We start from the raw sequence: 26,308 nt of genomic DNA, 5'->3' as shown, positions 1-26,308 counted from the left end.
CTTCCCAAAATAAATTAAAAATGACTGTTGACAATTAAAATTCATTTAAAAATATTGTCAACTAAGTGTCCTCACGTTAAAATGCCTGAGCCAACTTTCTACTCTCCTGTGATAACCTCACCATCCATGGGAACCTCACTCCATTCATTTACTACCAGAACGGCTGTGTTTTTATTTTGATATGATTTTTATTTGAGTTCGCAATGGTCTTGCTGCAAACTCTCCTTCCTGTTTCGACTTCTCTCAGCTCAACTAATCGTGCTCTCTGCTGGTTGCTTCCAAGTAGCGAAAATCACACAAATTGACCACACAGCCCCCTGTTTAAACCTCCAATTGATCAAATTATTAAATTAAACATGATGGGACAAAGCTCTCACTGATCAAAAATGCATTGATCATTCGCATCTAGTCAACATCACAACCTCACAGTTAACTTGGGAGATTACACCTTTTGATGCCCACCCGTCTCACTCCTGTGTAGGACGACAGCAGTGTCAAACTGCTTCGTGAACACCTTCACTTGATGCTTTCCTGCGCCGCAGAGACGCTCAGAAGATCCACCAAGCTGCTGAGGGAGAGTTTCATGGACAATCAAATGATGAAGAAGCTGCACAGTAAGAACAGGGGCTGATACTTGTAGTGTAGAATGAATGTTTAGGCATTAACTCTTCATTGATTTTGCTGGTGACATCATGTTTAGGTCGGTTATCTGTCTCTCTTTACCCCTTCCGTCTTGTCCAGTGGTGTTGTACAACTCCATGGCAGGCAGCCTCCTCTGTCAGGTCATGTACTCCTTGCTCCTGCTGCCCCTGAGCACGGTTCAACCTCTCCTAGACCACTTGCTAGACTTGTTGGAGGATCTGGACAATTTCAACAGGTTCCTTCCGGAGACGGGCCTGCTGGAGGAGCAAGAGCTCGGGATGGAGGCTCAGAAGCTGTACTCAGGTAAGGAGAGTTCTCCCCAGCAATGCTTGGATGTATCCTTGGTTTGATTCGAAGGTTGCAGCATCTCACAGGGTAATGTGTACACTCACGACCACATCATTAGGCACACTTGTTTAATGCAATGATAGGGTTGGGCATCATTGAATTTGATGCCCATTTGAATTCTGATTCCTCATTTCGAGTGTGGTTCTTAACGAGTCTTGATTTTGATGCATTTAAGAGGCAGGGTCATAAAAGTTTGCATGGTTTAAATGAAGGCGCTAACAGAGTTCTTTTTGGATGAAATGTCTGAACTAATGTTAGCTGGATGAGTTGAGTTACCATATTAGCACTAGTATGCTTTGTTTGCTGCCTCAATGTTGGTGTAAGCAAATTTTTAGCCACAGCGCTCTTATTCTGAAGGCCGGAAGTGTGCTGTGTGGGTTGAGAAGGTGTTTTGACTGTTGCTAAATGAGACTAACTGTGCCCATTAATAAACCTACCTCCTATAGCCGTACCATCGTGCCCGTCCTTTATTTACACCAAACTTACATCAGCGGGCATCGTGAAACCCTCGGTTACATTGGCATGAGCCATAAAAAAATAACTATTTATACTTAAGACAGATAATGTATATTCCATTATAATATGTGTCATTATGTAATATAGAATTTTTTGGTTTCGTGTTTTGCTGCTTGATGCAGAGAGCATCACTTTGTTTTGAAAGTCCATCAGCTGTACAGATGCCATGTCAAATGTCCTATAAAAGGTAATTATCTCCTTTTATGGTAGTATTTTTTTTTTTGCTTTGTAGGCCAAAATGAGGTATCTGTTCGAAGTAAGGTGTATACACTAGGTCCCCAACTAACGAACACAATTGGTTCCAGACGACCGTTGGCAAGTTGATTTGTTCAGAAGTCCAACAAAAGGTAATTTACCAATTATATAGGTGCTACATGTACGTCTATACAATATATAAATATATGCGTATGTATGTAAATATGAGTTTGAATGTAGTAGTAATATTAAACGAGCATAAATAATGAAAAAAACAATAATAATAAAAATGATATAATAATACGTAATGATAAATGTTATTTGCCTTTGAAGAGGAGTGGTCGAGCATACGTCATTGTGGTGGAGGAGGAGGAGTTATTGAAAAAAGGACAAATCGTCGTCGCCGTTAGACTCTTCTAAAAGAGGTAGTGTTCTGTGGGTGGTGTAGAATTAAGCAGGGCTATTAACTCTTCATAAACTTGCATCGTACAGCTAAAATTTAGCTTTGCATTTCTCGTTTACACTCTCTCCCCAGCGTCTTCCTCTACCTGTTGGTCCCATTAGCAGTGTCACAGTGCCCTCTACTGGTCAAGCATGTAGCAGTATAAATATGGAGTTACTACAAGGCAAAATACATGAAAATATAGACCAGTCAGCTGGCGTTCGTATCTCAGAATGTTCGCAAGTTGGGGACCTAGTGTATTTTTTTCAACACACTCATTAATTGGATTAATTGGAGCACAACGGTCATTTTGGAGGAAATGTGGTGCAATGTTACCTACGATAGATTTACCTCCTAGATAAAAGCGAGCATCAGGAGAAGGATGAGGAGGAGGAAGAGTGCATGTGGCTTTGGCTGTTGGACTTGGAGCGCTCCGTAGCGTTGGCAGTAGGCCGCTGCCTCGGAGGGATGATGCAAGGCCTGCCGCCTTCACCTCAGGAGAGAACCTCAGAGTTCTGGCTATCAAATGTGCTCCTACGGAATGGCCTGGAAATGGACTATGAAGAGCTGGGTAAAAAAAAAATATTTGAAAACATGATGCTGCTGTCACCATGCTTCACAGTGCGTATGGTTTTTGTTCTTCAGACTCCAGCATGGCGTGGCTCACTGAGGCAGTGCTTCGGGGCGGCAGTGATTCAAGGATGGCTGAGCTGAGCCTCAACCAGGAGACGCTGACCTTACTTGAGGTGGCACTGGGACATTCCAGAGGAGCTGCCGGCTGCCTTCTGCAAAAGATGGAGGAGTACGCGCTCAGCAGAGGCATGTCTCTTTGTCTTCTGACATGTGTAAGATGCTCCGTGATAAGATTTTGTGGTAATGAAGCAGTAATTGTGTTGCTCTGAAAGCAGAGTGGGAGAGCGGAGGCTCTTCGGGCGACTGTTTGCTGGAGGCTGTCTGTCGATGCAGCTTGGCAGCACTTCTGAAGCACACCGGGATGCAGGATAAAGCCTGTTGGCAGGACGGGTCGGTAACACACTGTCCTCATACACTTATTCATGTTCATTAGGCAGACTTTGTGCTGCTATTAGATAGTGCATGTGTACCTAATGTTTTGTCTGGTTAGTGTGTATTGATATGTTTATTTCAATGCAAGAGTTGCTCATGATCTAGTGTGTTTCTTCTCTACCGGAGACAGATATGAACACTGTGAGATGCTGTTGGACGTGTTTGAAACCGTCGATAAAATGCGAATGTCTCTCTTGGCCTATAAAAACGCTCCGAGGACCTCTCAGGTGCTTGCTGCTGCCAAGCAGGTATCACCACTCAACTACCGTATTGAACCGAATTTAAGATTTCCTGAAAAAAATGGGGTCATCTTGTATTCGTGGGCTAGGGATTATATTATACAAGCAAACCAAGCAAAGTCCCTAAGCCAGTCAGAGCTTTTCTTCCTGTCATTCCCACATATCAACATTTTTGTCATTGATTTTGTCTTGAGAACGAGGGATTGTCTTATATTCAGCATTGTCTTATATTCGGGTCAATACGTAAATACACTTAAGTGTGTTTGTTTTTGAGCAACATTTAACACCCGAATGCTTTCAGACCTGTCAGAGTCCAGATGCAGACCGGAGAGAGGAAGAGCCTGGCGCTCCAGTGGCGAAAGACTACGAGCGACAATCCGTAGGTCAATGCAGCCGGGAGGTGCAGGTGCCCCCACCCCCTGACGCAAACCACAACCAAGACCAAGATGAATCAGTGGAAGACACATTTGGCAGCACTCGCATGGACCTTACAGGTTAGAGACATAACCGGATCCCAAATTAGATTTGGGACCCCTCAGTCTTTTTGCTTTTTGTTGCTTTTTGTTGCTTTTTGTTGCTTTTTGTTGCTTTTTGCGCGTATTCCACTTCCACGTTAAGGTAGGACCTGGGTACCCACCCACAGCCCGTTACAAGGGGCACCATTAGGGGGAGAAAGATGGTCACGATTCTCAGGGCCAAGTAGAACATTAGTCTTTTTTTTTTGGGTTTAGCCCAAACCCTGGTGGTACCCCTCCCCACCTCCCTCAGCTGTTACAATGTTGGGGCTGTTGAAGGCATTTTGATATCCCCTCGCTTTTGGACTTTGAGCAATCAAACCTTTGCTTTCCCCTTTTTCTTTTGCCTTTTGAATGAACCTTTATGTACAAATTGTAATGGAAGTCCAAGATGTTTGAGTTCCAAGGGTCCTCCATAAACTGGGCACCCCCTGGGTTCCAAGAGACATTTGCACCAGGGTCTCACCAGACTTTAAACAGGCCCTGGTCAGCATACTGTAAAATTTGCGAATGCGTCATCGCAGCATTCTTCCCTCTGCAGAAGTTCTAGAGTCCTTCATGGCGACCCGCGAGGCGATGCAGGTCCAGCAGAACGTCACTGTCTACGAGTCCTTCGGCACCTCCTCCCTGCCTGGCACAGTCGAGAGCCCAGCGAGCCCGCGTGTGGAGCTTGATCCTCAGCAGCAGTGGGAAAACCAAAGAGCGGCGGAGGTGGAAAGCTTGCCCTTCCCCAGCATGTGTTGTTTGCTTGTTTCCCGCTGCCTCTTCCTGCTTTTGGGAGTCCGGCCTGCTTGGGTGGAGCCCAGTGAGAGAGAGGAGAATCAGGCAGCGAACACTGGTTCCAGGTAAAGTCAAGTCAAGTGAATCTTATTGATATAGTTCACAACACAGGCATGGCACTTTATACCTGAAGCATACCTGAAGAAAACCAGTTGAAATGCCACATGAGCATGCACTTGGGAGACGGAAGCAAGGAAATAGTCCCTAGAAAAAAAACGGAAAGTCAGCGTATGGCAGCAAAATTTGATTACCGTAAATGCTGTAATTATAGCCATAGCGTTTATTTACCTAAACTGTATGTTAGTTGGAAACAGGTGAGAGGCTGCTATTTCTGGAGTTTGTAAAATAATACCGTATTTTTCGGACTATGAGTCGCTCCGGAGTATAAGTATTTATGATCAAGCTATCATCAGAGTGAGCTTTTTTTTTTTGTGTCATGACACTAAATTTACAAGAGAAAAAGACAAATTTACACCAACAATTAGGCAAACTGAAGCCAAACTATGAAAAAAGTGCAAGTTATACCCTGTGAAATACGACACTATTTAACACCTTAATTTTTTAACGTGAGTAATGATTTTGAGCGCATGACAAAGTGGAAAGGAATACGTAGAGATCTCTTTGACCACATGGTAATTTATTAAAAACTGTATTGCACAACACAGCAGCAACAGAAGCAATGTTGGAATTGCGGTAAGGAGCAAACTGCTTAGCCAGCATGAACACCGCTATAATATAGCTGAGTAACTCAAACAACATTTTCAAGTGCATGCAGAGGTAGATTAGGTTGATGAATTCTGACTACTCATGATACTTTAAATACAACTACATCTTGTGGAGTTAAAAAAAACATACAGTCATGGCAAAAATGATTAGACTACCCTTGTTTCTTCAGAGTATTGATCCATTTTAATTCCTGGTACATTTGTTTGGACAAATATAATGATGATAACAAATATAGCTCATAGGAGTTTAACGTAAGAGCTGATATCTAGCAACTTCCATGGTTTTCTTGATAATAACCAAAATCACTTAAGTTCTTACATGAATAGCTATAGCATTGCACTGCCAAAAAATTGTTTTGTTGTCATTGTTATATTTGTCCAAACAAAGGTGCCTTTAGTTGTATCAGGCGTTAAAATGAACAAGAAACTAAAGGAACAACGGTGGTCTAATCATTTTTTCCGTGACTGTACGTCACACTTTGCCCCCAACCACAATAAAATGTAATTTCTTGTGATGTTAATCTCTTCTTTCTTACAGGAGAGAGTCTTTCGGTGGCAGAAAGCACGTAAGTTTTCTTTCCATACATTTAAAACGCTGTTTCACTCCTCTTATGCTCATATATCCAACATATGTTTCATTCAGTCTGACCAATCAAAGACCGCCTTGGGATCGTACAAGAATAAAATAGGTAGGTATGATTGTTTGAATCTGGATGAAAGATTTTTTGTAAACATTACTGAAATTTTGGTCGCTTTTTTCATTTCTAAGTGAATAATGTAAATATACGGTAGGTGAAATATCAAGCCGCTTGTCTTCCAGCCTTACCGCTGTGCTCTTTGGACATCATGAAAGACGCTTGGGATCGCCTCCGTCAGTGCATCAGTCCGACCGCCCCCACGGCCCAATTTGGAAGCCACACCCAGCTGATCCTGAACCAGGCTCTCCACTTTGTGTGCGGCACCATGTTACAGTCGTCGACCCAGACTTGTGGCGAGGCTGATCCCGAGGCTATCGCTTTTGCCATCCTGCAGCAGCATCACAGGGCAGAGGTACATCATAGCGTTTACAAGCTCTTAATAATAAATGAATTTGTAGAGTTATCTCTTGTTGTTGAGTGGGTGCACATGTTGTCTGTTTGCTTCGGTCAGATGCGCCTGGAGGCCTTTCATCAGATGTCATCCTTCCTGTCCAAGATGGAAGACAAGAGCTGCGGAGTCAGCGCTTCTCCTCAACTTCCTGCATTGTTGCAATCTGTGCAGCTCCAGTTCCTATCAGGATGCTTCGCTTTGGGAACGCAAATCATCAGCCCCCCCACGGGAGCTCATTATGAGTTGCAGCATTACACGGTATCCATGTAATCATCACACTATTGCGATGCTGTTTTTCTAATGTTATTGAATATTTGATACAGGCCGGACGGAAGGAGAGACAGTTTTGTATCAGTGTTGATTAGTGTTTTCGACACAGATGTTTATGTTTTGATCTCCATCCAGGCTGGCACGCATTCAGCTTCTATAACCAAGCAAAGAGAGTTACAGTCTGCAGCACACGCTTTCTACCAGCAGGTGGTTCATGTCCTCAGACAGAGGGTCCAGTTGGAAAGGAAAAACCCAGGTTTGCTTTGTTTGGATTTTTTCTCAAATAGTGGCCTCTGCTCTAATAAATGCCGTACCTCAATTAATTGACAAAATAAATAGCAGGCGTCTGATGTAATTACTGTAAGATTGTAAGATGACCATCAATAGAAGACACACCTCTTTTTTAAGGCCCATTTTTGGAAAAATAAGATAAATTAATAGATTCTAATAACAAAATGATATTGTGTTTCTTGACATTTCTTGACGTTTGTTTGCTAATATGCTCTCCTGTTGTCCTCAGGTTCATGCCAACACCTTCTTCTGTCCACCATGTTTGCACTGAATTTCTGCTACCAACCTATGGACCTGGTGCTGGTCATCAGATGCGGCATCCTGGACCTCCTCTCCACGCTGACCGACAACAGCTGTGCCCTGATGAGCCAAGGCTGGTTCGCCGTCTCCACTTCAGGATGCATGCTGCTGAGCGGGGCCGTCAAGCTGGCGTGTACACGCCTGCTGCAGATAATGACCGTCGCTTCGAGGTTGATGGACTTCACAGGCCGCCCATCGGGGATGGTGAACACTTGAGTGACAGGTGGTTGTGTGCTTTCAGCTGCTGCGAGGAGCTGCTTCCTCTTGAGGTCTCCCACGCGCTCATGGAAGTGATGTGTGAGCAGCTTCAGAATATCTTGCGCACTTTCCAGCAGCAGCAAGCGGCAGAGAGAGGGGCAGCTGAGAGGACTGTGGAGGACAGCAAAAGCTTAAACGGTATTCAATAAAACACTTTTTTGTCACATTAATTTTTAATTTGCATTGACCTTGTCATTGGATCCTAATTGTTTTATTGAATTTTAATGGTACAGATCAATAGATAGTAGCATAATCAGTTGGAAGATGCCCGGTGGGATACATTGCGGTCATCTGCAACCATGCATTTGTATGATACAGTGCAGTTGTACACAGCTTGCCCTTTAAACCCTTTCTTAAATTTATTATAAATTCATTGGAGGCTAACTATTTAGCTCGGTAGCATGCTACGCTTAAAGTAGCGACCATCTTTTGTGTGCCTGCAGTGATCGTGTAGCCTGTGCATAGGAGTTGAGCAATGTGAATAATAGTATAAAAGTGACTATAGGGGTGTTATTTCATGTCTGCAGGGCTTTACGGTAATGGTAAAAACCATATTTAGAAAGTCATAAACAGGTTTTCTATGCTCTAACTACGGAAATATTCCATCTATTAACATTGAATCCTATTTTTCGGAAATTCACTTATCATGGTCAGGTCTGGAACCAATTAACCGCGATAAACGAGAGAGGACTGTATACATACTGTATATTGCCATGATAAAATGATCAAGGGCATTTTGTCCTTCCCAAGTCCATCCCAAGTCATTAGCTAATGAAGTGCCTATACCTACGCGCTTATACGTGATGATGACGCAACTAAAAGAAGTCACATTTCTAGCAGTTTTAAGTCATAAAAACGGCCACAAGGTGACAGAGGTGCCTTTTGATAAGCGGTCGGCATGCAGCTTTTGCAAGTAAAAGCACACTCGACAGCAAGGATGACATGAAAGAGCACGTAGGAGTGTAGCGTGCAGAAGGTTACACATCATACAGAAATTTTAACGCATGCACACGCACACATGCGTGCACACACACAGTTCAGTTCCAAATTTGAAAACTGTAAATAGTTCATTGTGTCATATTTGTAATTAAATTGTTATTTTGATGTAAAACAACCCTTTTTTGTGTTGTTTATGTTGTGGTATAGTTGTTTAGATATTTGAACTGTCACAAAAGCCAAAAAAATTGTGTCATAGTGAAAGTTAAGCTTGAAATGTATCTTTTCACAAAAAGCAGTTTTTCCTCCCTGTTTTAGTCAGGAACTGATATTTTCCTGAAACGTACCTATGTTCCACTGCTGATTTACTAAAGAACGGAAAAAGGTAGAAACAAACTTTTTTTCCGATGAAAGATGACAGTCTAATCTTTCTTTTGGTAGGGTCCATGTGTGTGTAGCCCTAGAACACAATATTCTGTGTGCTTTGAAAAATCTGTCCAAATCGTTTAAAATGGCCGGTACTGAAGGGGTTGAATTTTGAAAAATGGCTGGGACTGAACGAGTTAAGTGTCAAGTAAGCATGTATATCCCCCAGTTTTTAATTGAATTCAACCAGAAAACCACAATGCAACTCTCTCTTACTTCGAGTGTAAGGCTTCTTGAGACGTCATCTGTACTTCTTTGAATTCACATTAAATGGGAAAAAATTGAGGTGCAGTATTTTAAAGTGCTCTCTCTGTACAGCATTTTTATATTCACACTTTTTTGGTGCTCTTCCAGGATCAGAAAGCAGTAGCAGAGTACTTGAATGTCAGCTTGCAGACTTCCTGGTCTTTCTGAAGCGGGTGCTGTCATTAAGAGTGATGAAAACACTCTCGACTTTCCTCAAATGGGTGGACCCACTCATGGCCATTATTTCCTACAAGTGCTCCTTAGGTAAGTAATTACTGTAAATTGAAAGTGGAGGCTGAAAAGTCATCATGACGTTGCTGTTTGATGTTTTAGTTCTAATTTTGCATTTTCCTCTCCAGGATCGCCATGCTTCCAGAGCCTTCGCACGAAGCTTTTGGCCTTCCATGTTTTGGAACGACTGTTACCTGCTTGTTCTGAGCCTGAAAATATTCAAAAGGTACGACACTGTAATGCGCAAACCGTGGTATGATATTAGTTATTGCTATGATGCTTTGTATTCTATTTTGCATTTGCATTCCTTGTTTCCATTTTTTTGTAGATTGTCAAAGAACTCTTTCAGCTGATGTCTGTTTACATGTGGGAGGAGCCTCTGGTTGAGCGGGCCCATGAGGAGACGACTGTAAAGGATGCACTGGTAAGTCACTAAAAATGAGAGCCAAGGCACAATTATCTTGCTACTCGTTTGTGTTACCAGCTATTTAGACAATAATGAAGGTGAGTTGAGTCATTTTCAGTGATTTCTAAATATGTACTGTTATACAAGCTGTACACTTACTACTCTAAAGTACATCTAAGTTTCATTTCTATATAAGCTAAAATCAGTGCTAGACAAACCACTGTTGAGTTGATGAAAGTGTTTTTCATCCAACTTTTTTAGAATCCTGGCAGCGACGAGGAATGTATTCCCATTGGAGATTTTTCCTTTGACCCCCATAAGCTCATTTGCTGCTCCTTGGAGAGCGGCAACGTCCTCTCACACGGCACTGGAGGGAAAGGTTACGGCCTTGCCACCACTTCCATTACCTCCGGATGTTTCATATGGAAGGTAAAGACTCCTCCTGTGCATTGGAACACATTTCATGATTTGTAACCCCACTTGCCTGCCCGCCTGTCGCAGTTCTACATCACTAAAGAAAACCGAGGCAACGAGGGCACGTGTGTGGGCGTGTCACGCTGGCCTGTACGGGACTACAACCACCACACCACCACCGACATGTGGCTGTATCGCGCCTACAGTGGCAATCTGTACCACGGCGGGGAGCTGGTCCGCACGCTTCCCTCCTTCACGCAGGGCGACACCATCACGTGCATCCTTGACATGGAGGCTCACACTGTGTCTTTTGCTAAGAACGACAAGGTCTGGATTTGAAGTTTGTGATGGATTTAGCGGCGCTCAAACTGATTGTTTAAAACACAGTGTCCTTTTATTTCAGGAGCCAAAGTTGGCGTTTGAAGGCGTGGTTGCCTCAGAGCTGTACCCTTGTGTGTTATTCTACAGCAGCAACCCTGGAGAGAAGGTACCTCATACTGGTTACTGCTCAATGTAATATCTTCTTCTGTACTGCCTGTCAATGCCATCATTTTACGGCCATGTTAGGTTATATGTAAAAGACACACAATGCGGGGAAGAAATCTCTGGCGGTTTTACGCCTTCACAGATAATATTACAACTGCAACAAAGGCAGGATGGGGCTTGTGTATATGGGAATACAGTGTTCCCTCGCTACATTGTGGTTCACCTTTTGCGGATTCGCTGTTTTACGTTTTTTTGCAAGTGCAATTTTGCATGTGTTTTTTTTAACAACGTATGAACGTGTTCTGCGTCCTTGTGGCTAAATATAGAGCCACAGTCCTTATTGGCTAAGAGAGAACCCGCCTATTGTGGTCTGTGTCCTCATTGGCTGTAGACCATTGTAAATCAATCTCCTTCGTGACGTTACCTATTGTGGTGAAAGGTCGCTAGCAAACTAGCTAACTGTGTGAGCTGCTTGCCTAAGCTAACCGGCTTTGGGGCGCCATTACGGAATAAATGAATCTTCAGTTCACAGAGTAGGACAGAAGGAGGAAAATACGACAGCAGGAGCAATATGTTTTAACAAGGATACAAAAACGCTACAGCCGAACGGCGCCAGGCCCAGGCACGGTCACACACACACACACACACACACACACACACACACACACGCACACAATAAAGACAATTAAAGGATTCCCTGGCTGGAATCTGTCTATAGTGTCCCAGCTCTAAAAGAACCTCTATCTTATATTCTTCACAGAGACCGAGCCACCGTCGTGTGGATGCTTTGTTCGGGTGCTTCATAGGCGCATCGAAAACTGAGACATATTTTTTGCAATCCTGCGAAAAGCGGGACGTACAAAACCGACATACCACTGTACTTTGATCTACAGTAATTGGGCGTATGAGTTTTTCATCAGTTTACATTTTCATGGTTATTTACATATTGAGTATTTTGTGTGATTTTATTGTATGTAAATGTATGTATGTATGTAAATGTGCATGCAAGTAGACAATTTTTGTAATACACTGTACACCACAATTGTAAAAAAATGTCTTGTACATTCCTCACAGGTGACCCTACGTGACCTCCAGATGCGAGGCATGCCCAGCAACCTTCTTCCCGGCGAGCCACTATGCAGCCCTCAGAGCACCACCCTCATCGAGTCAGCTGTGAAGCTCCTCCGGAGTCTCCACCAGTGCGACCAGTGGTCCTCGCACATCAACCAGTACATCCACGCCCACCTGGAGCTCATTGGTCCCCTGCTGAAAGAGGACAATTTGGGAGGCATCGCCTCAGGTCAGTCACTCAAAGAAGCTCTTGGTTAGGTTTAGGAATCAAAACTTACATGATGAGGTATGTTTTTTTACACTATCCATCCACAGGCCTCAGTTCTTCAGAGAAGGAAGAACCTGCAGAAGACAACCCAAGCGATTTGCCGAGTCATCACAGCCTGCTATCAGAGGCCAAGCTGGCTGCTCTGTGCACGGAAGTGTGGCCAGTACTGGCGCTGATCGGAGGTGTGGATGGCGGTCTCCGGGCTGGGGGGTCGTGTCTGCATAAACCTAGTGGGCGCAGGGCCATCCTGCTGGGGGTCCTGAAAGAAAGAAGCTCTCTGGCCAAGCTTCAGTGGGAGGAGGCGGACCTCTCTATGAGGTAAGCCAAATAAATGTTAACCTAATTATTACTTGGGATGGTCATTTAAAGAAATGTTTTCTCAGCAAATGCCAAATGTAGCCTGAAGCTCTGAGCTAAACCTCTTCACACCCAAATGCACACAGCGGCTGTAACAGTTTAAAGTAACACCAATTTAGGCAAGGCCAGTTTATTTATAGAGCACAATTTGTAGGCAAAGTAATTCAAAGTGCTTTACAGAAAAAAGGCTAAGATCACTTCATGAAATCATTCCATAAAACTTGTACACGTACAACAACATAACATGAAGGAGCGGGACAGGAGGACACAAAACGATAGCAAAACTCGCATATCTGTGAGCTTCAGTGCTAACTTAACAGTTACCTTTTAACAGTGACATCATGCTATTCACTGAAGAAAAACAAAATGATCAAACTCGCAGCTTGCACGTCTGTCACGGACGGACAGATAGTCGGCAGAGTTCAAGGCCATATTGTAACATGTGTAGAGAAGCCTGGATTTTTTTCTCCATAAACAGCAATACTGTTCGAACATCATTGAAAAATTATATTTTACACAATCTGGGACTTTTAAACAGAAAACAACACATTCCAAATGGTGAAACAAAATGTCTAGAGCAGAGGTTTTCAAAGTTAGGCACAGTGAGCCTCCCCTCAGGCAATATATGATTGGAGCCCCACTTACCCCCCAAAAAACAGATTTTCTGGAGTGTATTTTGTGGCTATTATTTATTCTCAAACAAAGGAACTAAAAATCTATTCATTTTGCCTTGGATATGAAAGAAGTTAGCTTAGTAGGAAACATCAACATAAACAAATTGATGTTAACATTAACTTCCATAAGACATGACTACTCTGTTAATTCTTTTCTGTTTGTCCTCTTTGGTCATTCACCCCTCTGATCTTTCTTATTTTCTTTTCCCCCTTTATACTTAAATCCATTAATCCATCCTGGTGTCGCTCGCTGTGTCTGTGGGTTCTTGCCAACTCTTCCCGAATAACTAAGCTCCATGAATTCTTGGTCACCCAGCGACACGCCCATCATCTCGCTGGAGCCCTGCGACTCGTCCTGCTGCGACGTCGCCCGCATCGGAGGTCTCAAACCGGCGGTGCTGTTGGATCTGATTTATCTAATGGGCCTGCTGGAGGAGCGCGGCTGGCTCGGCGCTCATTCGACCGCCGTAAGGAACTTGTCACAGAAGGAGAGCATGGCGGAAGACGAGACACGGTATTGCCTGGATGAGGACGTGGAGGATGATCTCAAGTGGTTGACAGAAGAGGACAAGAAATCACCGTCCTCGACCAGAGATATCATGAAGGTCCACCAGGAGTCAACCCCGCAAACCAAATTCAACACCTTTGCGTCTGAGCTACGAGCAGTTCGAGTCTCCTATCTTCTCACCGGCGCATTGAAATCCCTCGCGGTCATCTTCAGCTGTGAGAAGTTATCGGATTTACTCTCAGTGCCCAAACAGGATCCAACCAGCGCCTCGACAAGTCCAACGTTGGACCAGGGCAAAGGTGAAACTGCCAAGCAATGGGATGAGAGCGCCGAGCTGAGGTCCGTGCTGCAGTATGTGGTGCAGAGCATGGTGAAGTGGGCGGTCCGACCCTGCCCCATAAAACAAAGAGTCTCTCTGGCTGACCTGGAGAGGGCTCAGGTCATGATCTACAAAGGGGCCTTGAGAGGACTGCAGGATAAAGAACGAAAAGGTACCGCATTCCATTGGTTTGGCTAACTTACTAAATAATCTCGAGTACCATATTCACCCGACTATGAGAGAGTATTTTTTGCCGAGTCGTCTTATACTGTATTGTTGTCTTATATTATTGCCTACTATTCAGGGTTGTCTTGTATTTGTGTCAAGACGGTACAAAGAGAAAGCTGTGACACAGAGACTTGCTTCAAAAGTGTGTCTCAAAAGGCACGTTAGCATTCGGGGTGTCTGTACTCTGGGTTGTCTTACACTTGTATCAGTATGATACTGAAATGAAAAGCAGTGAGCCAGAAACCCACTCAAAAAGTAATGCACAAAAGGAAAGTTGGCAATCGGATCGTCTCGCATTGAGGGCCATCTTATATTTGGTTCATGTTTGGGTCACTACGGTACTAATAAAAACTCGGTACGGTACTAAGTATGCTCCAGCATACTTGGCTGAACTTTTAACTGTTCATCACCACTCCAGGGCCCTGCGCTCATCTGAGCAAACAACTTTGGAAGTCCCAAGGACAAGATACAAAAATTGGGGGGGATCGCTCTTTTGCTGCCTTTGCCCCCAAGCTTTGTAACTCCCTTCCACCTGGGCTGCAGTCTATCACAGAGCTATCAGTTTTTAAATCTCATTAACGCATTTGACACGTGATCAGTATACTTAGGTATTATACAGTAGATGTGATTCTGTACATGTGCATCTATTTTTGTTTTAGGTGTTCTTACCATATTTTATTTGATCTTCCCTGTTCTTGTTTGTTTTAAGCAGTTTTTATTCTTGTGAAGCACCTTGGGAACCATTGGGATGTTGTTTTGATGCGATTTGAGTTGTGACACAGAAAGTTCCTTGAAAAATGCGACATAAATGGCAAGTGTACAATCGGGTCATCTGACTGTATATTCAGGGTTGTTTTCTATTTGGGTCAGTATGGTACCAAAAACAGAATTGTGACACAGCAACTTGCTCAAAGAAATAAACCTCAAAAGGCTAGTTAGCAATCAGCTCATCTCACATTCAGGGTCTTCTTATACAAGTATTTGGGTTATATTTGGGTCGATACGGTACTAAACTCTAAACATGCAAAATAGTTAGCCAACCAAATGAGTTTTCTATTGACTGGTTATTTTGGCTATTTTTAGCAGTATAGCTCACATTTAAGCACATACTTAAGTATACTGTACTGTATATACCAACATATGTACTAAAAGCAGGTAAAATTTTTTTTTTTTTTTACCTGACTTTTCAGATTTAATCTTGCTGAGATTTCAGTCTTTGCAGTTCCACGTTAAAATAACAGGAAAGCACAAATATTCAAGAGAAACACAAAACACAAATTTTCCTAACAAAAATGATATCTGCTTCAAAACATTTTTTTTTAAGAGATCATTGCATCACACAAACACAACAAGCGGCAGAGAGATAGCACTTTAGACATTTAAGATTACAAACAACAATAAACTCATTGCACCACTACTTAACACTCAAAAGGTATACCTCAGAAATATACTAGCATGTACCAATACGTGTTTCAAATGAAAAAAAAAAACATTTAAAAGTTTTCCCATAATGCATTCGTTTGAGCAAAGCATTTACTTGGAAGACAGGCAGCATAGAAAATGGATGGATGGCGCAGCAATGCTACTTTTGTCCACCAGAGGGAGCCAGATGAGCCAGAAGCTCATAGCCCAGAGGGAGGCTGACGTCATCGCAGCGTCCCAATGATTGCATTGCTCAGATGCAATGCATTATGGGAAAACTTGAAGAGTTGTTTTTTTTTTTTCATTTCAAACTCGTATTGGTACGTGTTTGTATATTTGTCACATATACCGTTAGAGTGTTCTTAGAAAAATGTTCTTTAGATGACATCGTGAGTCAGACTTTGACACAAGATTACGATTTAGCCATAAATTAACCGCACCACTGTATAAGCCCGCAGGGTTCAAAGTTTAAGAAAAAGTAGCGGCTTATACTGTAGACCCGATTTTACGGTCTTTTTTTTACTTTGTAGCTTTAGGTCCAGTGACAAAAATGCGGTTGTGAATGCAAGCCAAAAAGCTGGATCTCCCTTGATTCCACAGACTTGACTAGGAACCTACCACCAATGTTTTTAGGGTCTCATCAGAGTTGTAACCCTGTTGGCCTTGCTTTTCCAGAATCAGGCCCCCATTCAGCCTCTCAGCCCATTTCCAAGTCGTCCAGCTCCGTCTCCTTGTACAGCGTCGGCTCGGAAGGCACCGCCATTTTTGGACAGTCCAACAGGGCCTCAGCTTCGTCCTCCAACACCGAACTGGCTTCATCGCTCCCGGCCAACCTGCAAGCGGACGGTCTTGAGCACTTTAACCCTTTTCTCCCCATCAGCCTCCTTCAGTGAGTACCAGGCTTGGAGATTCATGAAACCGTATGATAATTTGCTCATGATGGCTAATGATGAGTGTTGACGTGTTATGTTGTGTGGATGGCTTTTATGCACAAGCTACATATTGTACAACTCAAACGTGCCACAATAGCGCTGCACGTCATGTTGCTCGGCTACATTTTCCATGTTGAAGGCTTAAAAAAAATAAAGGAATTTGAAAATTCCCGGTGGGCCGCATTAAGACGCTTGGTGGGCCTCATGTTGCCCGCGGGCTGCAGTTTGCCCACCCCTGCTATAACAGTACCAGCTTATCTGAAGTTCAGGAAACAAGTGAGTCATTGACAATGATAAAAAAATGTCACTAATGTGGTATGTACCCTGGCTTCCTCCAGACACATGGTGCTAACCCGCTTTCCCACACTCACCGGCCTGGTCAGCGCCCCGCCTGTGTTGCACCCTTGCTTCAGCCTGGCCAGCTCGGCCTCGTGCGACGCCTTCACTGAGCAGCAGACTAGCTTCATGGAACCCGGTCCTTGCAGCACGCAGGCCAGAAGCAGCCTGGGTAAGAACCAGTGGAAAGTCAGTCAGTAGAAGCATACAGAAATGCATAAAAGTTGTCATGGCATGATCCAGCATGTTTTGTCACATTAGCCCACACCGTTGACATGACAACAATCCCATAAATGCATGACACAGGTTATGTGCTTTTGTATGGCACCATCACTTTCCCATCAAGTTTGAACTTCACCCACAGGAATTGTATATTCAATTACCGTATACACTCCCCTATATTAAACGATGGGGTTGTTTTTTCTGTTTTTTTGTTTTGTGCACTTTTTTTCTTTTCTCCTCAACCACCAGAGCGGACACAAATGTTTGTCACCAGTCGCTTACTAGAAATGGGATTCTCTATGAGACATATCTACTGCGCCATGGAGGCAGCAGGTACTGCTTTGTCATGTCCCCAAACTGTTTGCTTCACGTGCTTTGTGATGTCAGCATTTGTCCTTCATTTGGTTGTGTGCTGCAGCCTTATTAGCATGTATTGTTTGGGGTCGGGAGGAAATAAAGGCGAATTTAGTTTTACACTCACTAGCCTTGACAATTTAATGCGCTTCAAGAATACTTCATGCACCAAGCTGCATCAACATTTTTGATGACATTTTTCTATATTTGAATGAAGATGCATACAGTACTTTATTTCCACTAAAAAAACAAATAGTACAAATTTAATACAAATATTTTAATAAAAATAACAAAACATCTAAAAAATATATTAAATAAAAAAAATAATATTATCATACATAATTTTTTTTAAATAGTAAAAAAAAAAGATAAATACATTTTAAATGGATATGTTTTTTCCCATTTTTTTATGTGATAACCTGTTCACAAAAAAATCCTCATTCTGTTGCAAAAATCCGATGTAAATTTTTGATGATTGTGCTGGTGTACTCGAAGTGTCCGGTGAGTGCATTTTTGAATGACGATGCATAATATTGATTAAATAAAACAAAACAATTATAAAATTTTTGGGTTTTTTTTTTGGGGGGGGGGTGTCTTTGTTCACAAAAATATTGCAATTTTTGGGGGAAAAATCTTGCTTTTTTTTCTCATGCATTTCACCATTCACTACTCATTTTAGTACATTAAAAAATACTACTGCATTAATAATAATAATAATGAATTATATATCATATTTTCCTGGCTATAAGGAGTATAAGTCGCAGCATCCAAAAATGCACAGTGAAGAAGAAAAAAACATATACTGTAAGTCGCACTAGACTATAAGTCACATTTTTTGGGGGAAATTTATTTTTTAAAATCAGAAACCAAGAACAGACATTTTATCTTGAAAGGCAAGTTATAGTAATAACAATAAAATGGAGAAAAACAGGCTAAATAGGCGTGTTAACGTAACGTGAATAGGTGGTATGTTGACGTAACATGTTAACAGTTATTCAGCTAACTATAACCTAATCAACATAACATAACTAGTTTACTTACATCTTGTAATCTGCAGAATAGGATTTTCTTTTTGGGTGCATTTGTGTTCCGTCTTTCTCGGTTGTTTTTATAAGTTAATGTTTACATTGTAAATTTTCAGAGGTACAGAAGTGATAGGGGTAGCAGATACTGGCACACAAGCCTAGCACGCCTTCTAGTGGCTGTCAGTGTGAAAAAAACTTATATAGGTCGCTCTGGAGTATAAGCGCAGGACCAGCCAAACCATGAAAAAAAGTGTTACTTATAGTCCATAAAATGCGGTACTTATATTACAAATTATATTAGTTATAATATTTAAAATAATACATAATAATAATATTGCATTAATGTACATTGTATACAGCAGATATACTATATATATATATATATACTGTATTTAAAGTAAAGAGGTATATAATATACAGTATATATAGAGAGATTATTTTTCTATTAAATTACTGTAACACACTCCTTGATCCACAGATGTAGCAGGTGACTTAGACTCTCAAACCATTGAGGTGTTGGCCAGCTGGATGCTTGAGCACCCCCTGACTGAGGAACAGCAGACGACTGACTCCAACAGGCAGGATGGCGAGCCTGACACGCCCTCTTCCGATGGGCCCGAGACAGTGCAGTGCCCCGAACGCCCCACCAGCCAGCCCAGCGAGAGGTTTGTGATTTACAGCACTTTTGTCTTTATTATACTAAATACCATGCAGACTTTTTTGTTTTTTTTGTTGTTTTTTTTTGTTCATAGCTTGCTGCCGGGTCTTGACTGGATAGAGAGAGAGAACTTCCTGGATGTCCACCTGACGAGGAACAGACCTCCTCCGGCAAGGCGGCGGCGTTCTGGTCCGACTCAGAGGACATCTTTTCGGAGGGCAGGTCAGGTCAAACCATGTTGGTTTAAAAACAAGAAATTATCATCACTCTTGAAGACTAGTTTACAGCCTAAATCAGGGGTGTCGAAAGTGCGGCCCAGGGACCGTTTGCGGCCCGCCACTGTTTTTTTATTGGCCCGTGGCACATTCTAAAAATATAATTTAACAAGAAAACTAAAAAAACAGCATAAATGATCATTTTACAAGGATGAAGTTATAAGTTATATATGTTTACATTTATTTATCCTTTCCAGATTTGCCATCACCTAACCCCGTCCCGCAGCTGTACCAGCAGAGTGATTGGCCGGAGTACGTGGAGTTTCATCCTTTCTCTGCTGAGGAGGAGTCCGAGTTGGGCTACATGGACGACGTCTACCATGAAGAGACCTACGAGGACCTGCTCACCCCTTTCTTCAGCCTGGAAAGAGACACGCTTCACATAGCAGAGGTGACACATTAACCCAATCCAAACTTTTTTCACCGGCCGCATACAGACAAATTACAGGCTGCAGGGGACCACTTTGATACATTTTACATTAACTCATTCAATCCAAACCATTTTTCAGAAGACAACCCCTTCAGTACCAGCCATTTTAGACAATTTCTACCTTTTTCTGTTCTTTAGCAATCAGCAGAAGAACATAGGTAAGGAAATGGACGGTAGGAAGGAAATGGAAAAAGGAGAAAAACAGCTTTTTGTAAAAATATACATTTCAAGCATAACTTTCACTTTGACACAAATATTTTTTGCTCTTGTGACAGCTCAAACAATTATAGCACAACATAAACAACACAAAAAAATGGGTTGTTTGACATCAAAATAATATATTTACAAATATAACACAATGAGCTATTTACAATTTTCAAATTTGGAAGTGAACTGTGTGTGTGCATGTGTATGCACGCGTGTGCGCACGTATGTGTACATGCGTTAAAATTTCCCTACAATGCGTAACCTTCTGCACACTATACACCTCCACGCTCTCTCACTTCCTCCTTCCTGTCATGTGTGATTCTTCCATCTATGATCCCTGCCGAGCGCTTATCAAATGCACTTCTGCCACCTTGTGGCCGTTTTTATGGCTTAAAATTGCTCTAAAAGTGACATGCATTTTGCAGAGTTGCATCATCACCTCATTTTAGCTCTTGTGCAAAAACAAACACATAAAAGACATATAAATATGTTGTTGAAATCGTCCGTTCTGGTTTATACAAACTTATAAATATTTGTGTCTTTGGTATTGAATGAGTTGAAGATGCTCAAACCAATCCAGTGTAGATCAATATATGCTAAGTTACATCCACATCTTAGCTTTTGTCTTATAGCTGACATAGCTAATAGTTATAAGTGAAGTGGTTCTCAATTATTTATTTCATGCCCCCCATATGAGTCTCATTTGCAAGTAGAGTATAACCGTGGTTAACGTCATTAAAGTCCGTCAGAAGGTCCAACTCTAACCGAATCCGATTGACCTGTTCCACAAAGCCAAAAATGTTTATTTAATTTTTATAGTTTTGCAATGATAGTTTTACTTACAGAAAACAATTGAAAATACATGTATATAATATGTATAAATAATGATGAATAAAAAGGGATAACATACGAACACACGATGTGGCAGCATGATCAATATGAACACCACCTTCTTTTTTTGCCATGATTTTTTTTTTTTTAATTCAGTGGTGTTTCTCCCTTCAAGTCTCTTCTCTGCTCTTGATCACAGCTGCAAAATAACACAAAATAGAGCCAAAGAAAGCTGCAAGTGCTATTTTTTAAAGTAAGTGAGAAACCCTTTTGTATTCAAGAAATAACTCATAGCAAAACACAAAGGCGGTGTGTTGTGTTGTGTTGAACCTGCTGCCAATTACGTCTTTGTTGAAGGTAAAAGTAACCTTAAAGCGGACCTATTATACAAATTTTTGTGCCTTTGTATTGAGTTGTGGACTCCTATAGCGCAGCTACACACCATAGCCCGCATAGAAAGCTTTCTAGATCGTCCAGACTCTGCACCTCTTCCTGCAGTGTTTCCTCTGGTTTCCAGCCAGAAATGGCCCCCAGGCCGCACTTTGAATACCCTTGCATTAACTTGTTGTGTCTTTGTTCATCCTCTTGTTTTTTTTAGAGCGGAGAAGAACACAGTCAGATGGTGAAGTGTGAGCTGTGCAACACCCTCACCTTACAGTTCAACAACCACATCAAGCGCCGACATCCAGGCTGCGGCCAGAGCGCCGCGCGCAAGGGTTACGACAGCACGGGGGCCTATGTGGACGTGTGGTTCAAAGGAGAGTGCGGCTCCAACTTCCCCTTCTACCTCCTTTGTACCTCCTGCAGGGAAAAGTATCTTGCTGCAAACGTGAGCGATCCAAGCTCCAGAAATGAAAGGTGGGCAATGGGGAACGACACTGATGACTGAACTGCATAGCATTTCCTCATTTAATAGCTGGAGTAACTGCAGAGGGTACCAGATGTTTATTATGGGGCCTTTGTTTGTACAAATATTTTTTGTTGTACTTATGGGCACTACAAAATCTCCCTACTCCTAGCTGTTACCCATCCATCCATCCATTCATTTTCTATGCTGATGATCCTAATTAGAGTGGCCGGGGTATGCTGGATCCTTCCTAGCTGTTACAGATGGGAAACTTTCCACTCTATTGTAGTATCTCGTCAGATCTTGTGACACGAGATCTCCCCAGACACCCATAGTAACTTGCTTCACATTTTTGGCGGAATTTTAATTCAACTTGATGTTATATCTTAAAAACTCCTACTGAGTGTATAATTGTTGTTGTCTCATCTCCTTATTGTAGGACAAAGGCCAGTGATTTGATTGGCCATTTGGATAGCACCTCTGATGGTGAGCACGGCTACTTCCATTCTTAATTTAAAATTTTTTTCCAGATTTGGTTGAATGTAGCTTTTGCTTGCTCAGATGATTGGGAAATGAACCACCAAGATGAGTGTGATGCAGACATACTGACAGGTTTGGAGGACTTTGGACTCCTGCTAAGACCTCTGGGTCTGACTGAAAAGAAGCTGGTGCCCGACCCCATTGCCTTTGCTGAGCCCGATCCACTTGGAGCTCTGGTTTATAGCTCGACTGATCCTCTGAAGGCTGTTCCCAAAGGTATTCTACTGTAGTTCATTTGTCAACATCTCCTGAGCATATCAACAAAATGCATTGTTTATTTCCCCCACTAGGGGATGCTGTGGTAGAGCAGAAGATCTCACTGAGCCTCGGGCAGCAGGCGATATCGCTGAGGGACTCTCATGACCGACTCAAAGCTCTAAGAAGAGTCACTTCCACAGCTCAGATCCTGCTGGCGTACAGCATGGTGATGCGAGCCTTATCTCAGACCGCTTGCAGGTATGAGCTTTGCAATAGACATTTTTGTTGTTTTTGTGTCAAGCATTTTCATCCTTATTTGTAGCCCATCTAGCGGACTGGAGTCTCTGGGTCTGGCAGACATCCGCATCCTGGTGCGTCTGATGACTCTAGCTGCGGCAGGCAGAGCTCACACTTGTGTGGACAGACGGTCCGTTGGCAAGGGGCCGGCCTCAGAGAACAGCAGCTCCAGCTGCCTCAGCTTCCTGACCTCAGCCATTGGCAGCGTTGTGTCGCGCAGCCCCACTGCCTACAGACAGCTGGTGGAGATATGTACTCAGGTCGGTTCACTTCTCTCTGACACATATTCAATGAATTTAATTGTATTTGCATTGCGTTATTAGTGATGTACATCTTTAAGCAACTCATGTAAGGCTATTTAGATGAAATGGGCTGCCACAGAACTTGAAACAGGACATATTGCAGCATGGAACCTATAGTACGGATCCTACCAGAGGAGAGTAGATGGAGTGAGGTTCCCAAGATAAGCACATTTAGGGTCATTAGACTGCTTTCAGATGTTGACAGGCATAATTTTTAACAAGAACCAGTGATAAGTAATTTTTTACACTTGTATGTGAAGCAGTTTAGAGCTTCAGGTTCATCTGCTTTTGGTTTCTGCTTTGGTTTTACACCGTGAATAGCGGTGTATAAGCGCACGGTTGTATAAGTCACACCCAGTAAATTGAGAGGAAAAAACAGATTTGCACATATATAAGCAGACTATAAACCGCACATGTCCACGTCATAAAATCACATATTGTGGCATGCACAAGTCTGTGAGGCCCAGATAGCTCTTTATTTGACAGGAGCCAATCATGAGCAATGAAAATACTCACAAGGAGCTTGTCAACCCATTGGAAATTGTAGGAGGTCATTACTCAATATAACAGTCTGACTCACGGTGGCATCTTACAAAGAACACTAACCTCATCACACAGCAACTTACCACTCAAAAGGTATACCTAAGAAATATACAAACATGCACCAATACAAGTTTAAAATGAAAAAAACACCTGACTATTTTACAGTTTTCCCATAATGCATTGCGTCTGAACAAAGCATTTAATTGAAGGACAAGCGGAATAGAAATTGGAAGGATGGATGGATGGATTGCACTGCAATGCTGCCTCTGTCCACCAGAGGGAGGCTGACATCATTGCAGTGCCCTGGCAGGCACCAATGAATACTTTGCTCAGATGCAAAGCATGGTGGGAAAACTTTAAAATAGTTGTTTTTTTTTTTCATTTTAAACTTGTATTGGTACATTTTTGTACATCTCTTATGGATACCTTTTAGGAAACTATAAAATAATTATAATTGAAAAAGAAAAAGGAAGGGGGTTTGTAAATAAAACTCTTTAAAATGATTGAATCTATGGGGAACCTTTGCTTCCTGTAGGACCTGATGGCAGCAGCTACAGGAGTGACTAATGGAGGGTCCAGTGATACGCAGCAGAGAGCTTTCCTGACATCCAGCGTGATGATGCCTGCTGCAGCAGCCCAACAGGAGAGGGACTGCAGCGACCACCCTGCTTCCTTCCTGGTCACACAAAGTCTGGTGGCCTTGCTCACTGAGAAGGGGGCTCACTGCCACAGCGCTGACAAGCCTGAACACGAGGCTCATGGTCAGTATCATACAAAATAATTCAAAGTTCTTGTTTTTTCCCCACATTCACCACATCTATGAATCTTTTCAACCAAGATGCAGGGCATCAGGGGCTGTGTTCCGCCTCCTTACCTGCAGGCCCTTCCCCTCACCGAGGATCCAGAGTGGGCCCTCTTGAGCTGGCTAACGCTCTGGCGGCGTGCGTCCTCTCTGCCATGTTGAACAGCCATCACCGCCAGTGGGCAGCACAGCGACTGGTGCAGGCTTTAGCGGTAACGGGACGGGACAGTCCAAGTAGAGCCCAGACCTACAGTGACCTCGCTGGAGACTTGCGGAAATGTCCCGTCAAAAGGCTGGAAGGACATTATAATAAGGTAAAGGTGATATAAATTTTATTAATGTTTGCAAAGAGGTCTTAATAGCTATTTCTTTTTAGATGGCAACTTGTTTCTGGAACAGCGAGCAGAATTTGCTGGCTACATGCTCTCAGGATAAAGTGGTGCAGCTGTGGAGCATCAGTGAAAACAATGCACAGTTGCACACCACCTTCTCCTGCATATCAAGGTATGTTTTGACATGTTTTGATAAGAAAAATAAAAAAGTACTGTATTGACTCGAATATGAATTTTATTGTCTCTATTTAATGCATTCAATCGTAGCCATTTTTCAAAAGACAACCCCTTCAGTACCGTCCATTTTAGATTATTTTGACTGATTGTCAAGGTTCTATGGCTATATTAACATGGAACTACAAAAAGAAAGATTACACTCCTGTCTTTCATCAGAAAAAAAGTTTCTTGTACCTTTTTCCATCCATCCATTTTCTATACCGCTTCTTCCTCATTAGGGTCGCGGGGGCATGCTGACTTCGGGCAACAGGCGGGGTACACCCTGGACTGGTCGCCAGCCAATCGCAGGGCACATATAGACAACAACCATTCACACCTATGGGCAATTTAGAGTCGCCAATTAACCTCACCTGCATGTTTTTGGAATGTCGGAGGAAGCCGGAGTACCCGGAGAAAACCCACGCGCACACGGGGAGAACATGCAAACTCTACACAGAAATGCCCAGGGGTGAATCGAACCCAGGTCTTCCCGATCTCCAAGCTGTTACTGTGTTGGCCAACGTGCTAACCACTAGACCACCGTGCGGCCGGTACCTTTTTCCGTTCTTTAGTAATCAGCAGTAGAACATAGGTAAGTTTCAGGAAAATATCAGTTCCCGACTGGAAAAGGGAGAAAACTAGCTTTTTGTGAAAAGATGCATTTCAAACATAACTTTCACTTTGACACAAATATGTTTTGCTTTTGTGACAGCTCAAATATCTAAACAACTATACCAACATAAACAACACAAGAAAGGGGTTGTTTTATATTGAAATACCAATTTCTAGAGTTTATACATGGAAACGGACAGGTGGCACCTACAACTTCTCCCCATGCATCAAAGCTTTTCTTCCTGTCACTCACACACAAACACCTGGAGAGGTTTAGCTGTGACACTCAAAAAAAATAGGGTCGTCTTATATTTAGATCAATACAGTACTTCAAATTGCTTCTGAATCTCATTCTCCGTCTTTTTCTCATCTGCAGTAAGACAGACAGAGCGAGCTCCGAGAGCAGAACAGGCAGATGTCATCACATGTCACCCGTGTACTGGAGCACAGGTGGAGACTTCCTGGCAGCCCCGGAGAATAAACACGTCACCATCATGAACATCAGGGGTAAACGGGCCTGTTTCCTAATATACCTTGAATATAACTAATTTCCCTTCACTACTATACACGGATGTAATGATAACATATATCGTATACATTCACTGTCAGATTAGAGGTATCAAAAATGATACATGATGAAAAATACCTCCAAATGTGCAGTTATGGATGACCACAATGTATC

General features: G+C 42.6%; 1 protein-coding gene across 7 annotated transcripts in view; it reads left to right on the top strand.

Annotated features, from left to right (window-relative positions):
* The window catches only part of LOC129169963 (probable E3 ubiquitin-protein ligase HERC1), a 48,282-nt gene that overhangs the window by 11,451 nt on the left and 10,523 nt on the right, over positions 1 to 26,308 (top strand). For 3 of the 7 annotated variants that reach the window (XM_054756984.1, XM_054756982.1, XM_054756981.1), the window contains exons 18-56: positions 482 to 614; positions 742 to 945; positions 2,502 to 2,714; positions 2,789 to 2,962; positions 3,049 to 3,166; positions 3,339 to 3,456; positions 3,749 to 3,941; positions 4,504 to 4,807; positions 6,006 to 6,033; positions 6,111 to 6,156; positions 6,288 to 6,517; positions 6,617 to 6,814; positions 6,962 to 7,082; positions 7,347 to 7,587; positions 7,659 to 7,813; positions 9,392 to 9,547; positions 9,643 to 9,740; positions 9,843 to 9,938; positions 10,182 to 10,349; positions 10,422 to 10,661; positions 10,738 to 10,821; positions 11,895 to 12,120; positions 12,207 to 12,477; positions 13,483 to 14,189; positions 16,343 to 16,556; positions 16,938 to 17,107; positions 17,407 to 17,490; positions 19,015 to 19,201; positions 19,289 to 19,416; positions 19,667 to 19,860; positions 21,536 to 21,795; positions 22,224 to 22,270; positions 22,346 to 22,540; positions 22,615 to 22,780; positions 22,845 to 23,079; positions 24,200 to 24,425; positions 24,503 to 24,780; positions 24,843 to 24,970; positions 26,003 to 26,133. In XM_054756984.1, coding sequence (XP_054612959.1) covers positions 482 to 614; positions 742 to 945; positions 2,502 to 2,714; positions 2,789 to 2,962; positions 3,049 to 3,166; positions 3,339 to 3,456; positions 3,749 to 3,941; positions 4,504 to 4,807; positions 6,006 to 6,033; positions 6,111 to 6,156; positions 6,288 to 6,517; positions 6,617 to 6,814; positions 6,962 to 7,082; positions 7,347 to 7,587; positions 7,659 to 7,813; positions 9,392 to 9,547; positions 9,643 to 9,740; positions 9,843 to 9,938; positions 10,182 to 10,349; positions 10,422 to 10,661; positions 10,738 to 10,821; positions 11,895 to 12,120; positions 12,207 to 12,477; positions 13,483 to 14,189; positions 16,343 to 16,556; positions 16,938 to 17,107; positions 17,407 to 17,490; positions 19,015 to 19,201; positions 19,289 to 19,416; positions 19,667 to 19,860; positions 21,536 to 21,795; positions 22,224 to 22,270; positions 22,346 to 22,540; positions 22,615 to 22,780; positions 22,845 to 23,079; positions 24,200 to 24,425; positions 24,503 to 24,780; positions 24,843 to 24,970; positions 26,003 to 26,133 — 7,165 coding nt within the window. The remainder of the gene's footprint in view (positions 1 to 481; positions 615 to 741; positions 946 to 2,501; positions 2,715 to 2,788; positions 2,963 to 3,048; positions 3,167 to 3,338; positions 3,457 to 3,748; positions 3,942 to 4,503; positions 4,808 to 6,005; positions 6,034 to 6,110; positions 6,157 to 6,287; positions 6,518 to 6,616; positions 6,815 to 6,961; positions 7,083 to 7,346; positions 7,588 to 7,658; positions 7,814 to 9,391; positions 9,548 to 9,642; positions 9,741 to 9,842; positions 9,939 to 10,181; positions 10,350 to 10,421; positions 10,662 to 10,737; positions 10,822 to 11,894; positions 12,121 to 12,206; positions 12,478 to 13,482; positions 14,190 to 16,342; positions 16,557 to 16,937; positions 17,108 to 17,406; positions 17,491 to 19,014; positions 19,202 to 19,288; positions 19,417 to 19,666; positions 19,861 to 21,535; positions 21,796 to 22,223; positions 22,271 to 22,345; positions 22,541 to 22,614; positions 22,781 to 22,844; positions 23,080 to 24,199; positions 24,426 to 24,502; positions 24,781 to 24,842; positions 24,971 to 26,002; positions 26,134 to 26,308) is intronic. The other 4 variants (XM_054756987.1, XM_054756986.1, XM_054756985.1 and 1 more) reach the window with 4 other exon arrangements.

This window comes from Dunckerocampus dactyliophorus, chromosome 17, assembly GCF_027744805.1.
Source record: "Dunckerocampus dactyliophorus isolate RoL2022-P2 chromosome 17, RoL_Ddac_1.1, whole genome shotgun sequence".
Lineage (NCBI taxonomy): Eukaryota > Metazoa > Chordata > Actinopteri > Syngnathiformes > Syngnathidae > Dunckerocampus > Dunckerocampus dactyliophorus.
The sequence above is the reverse complement of the archived record's forward strand: the minus strand, read 5'-3'. Positions and strand labels throughout refer to the sequence as shown.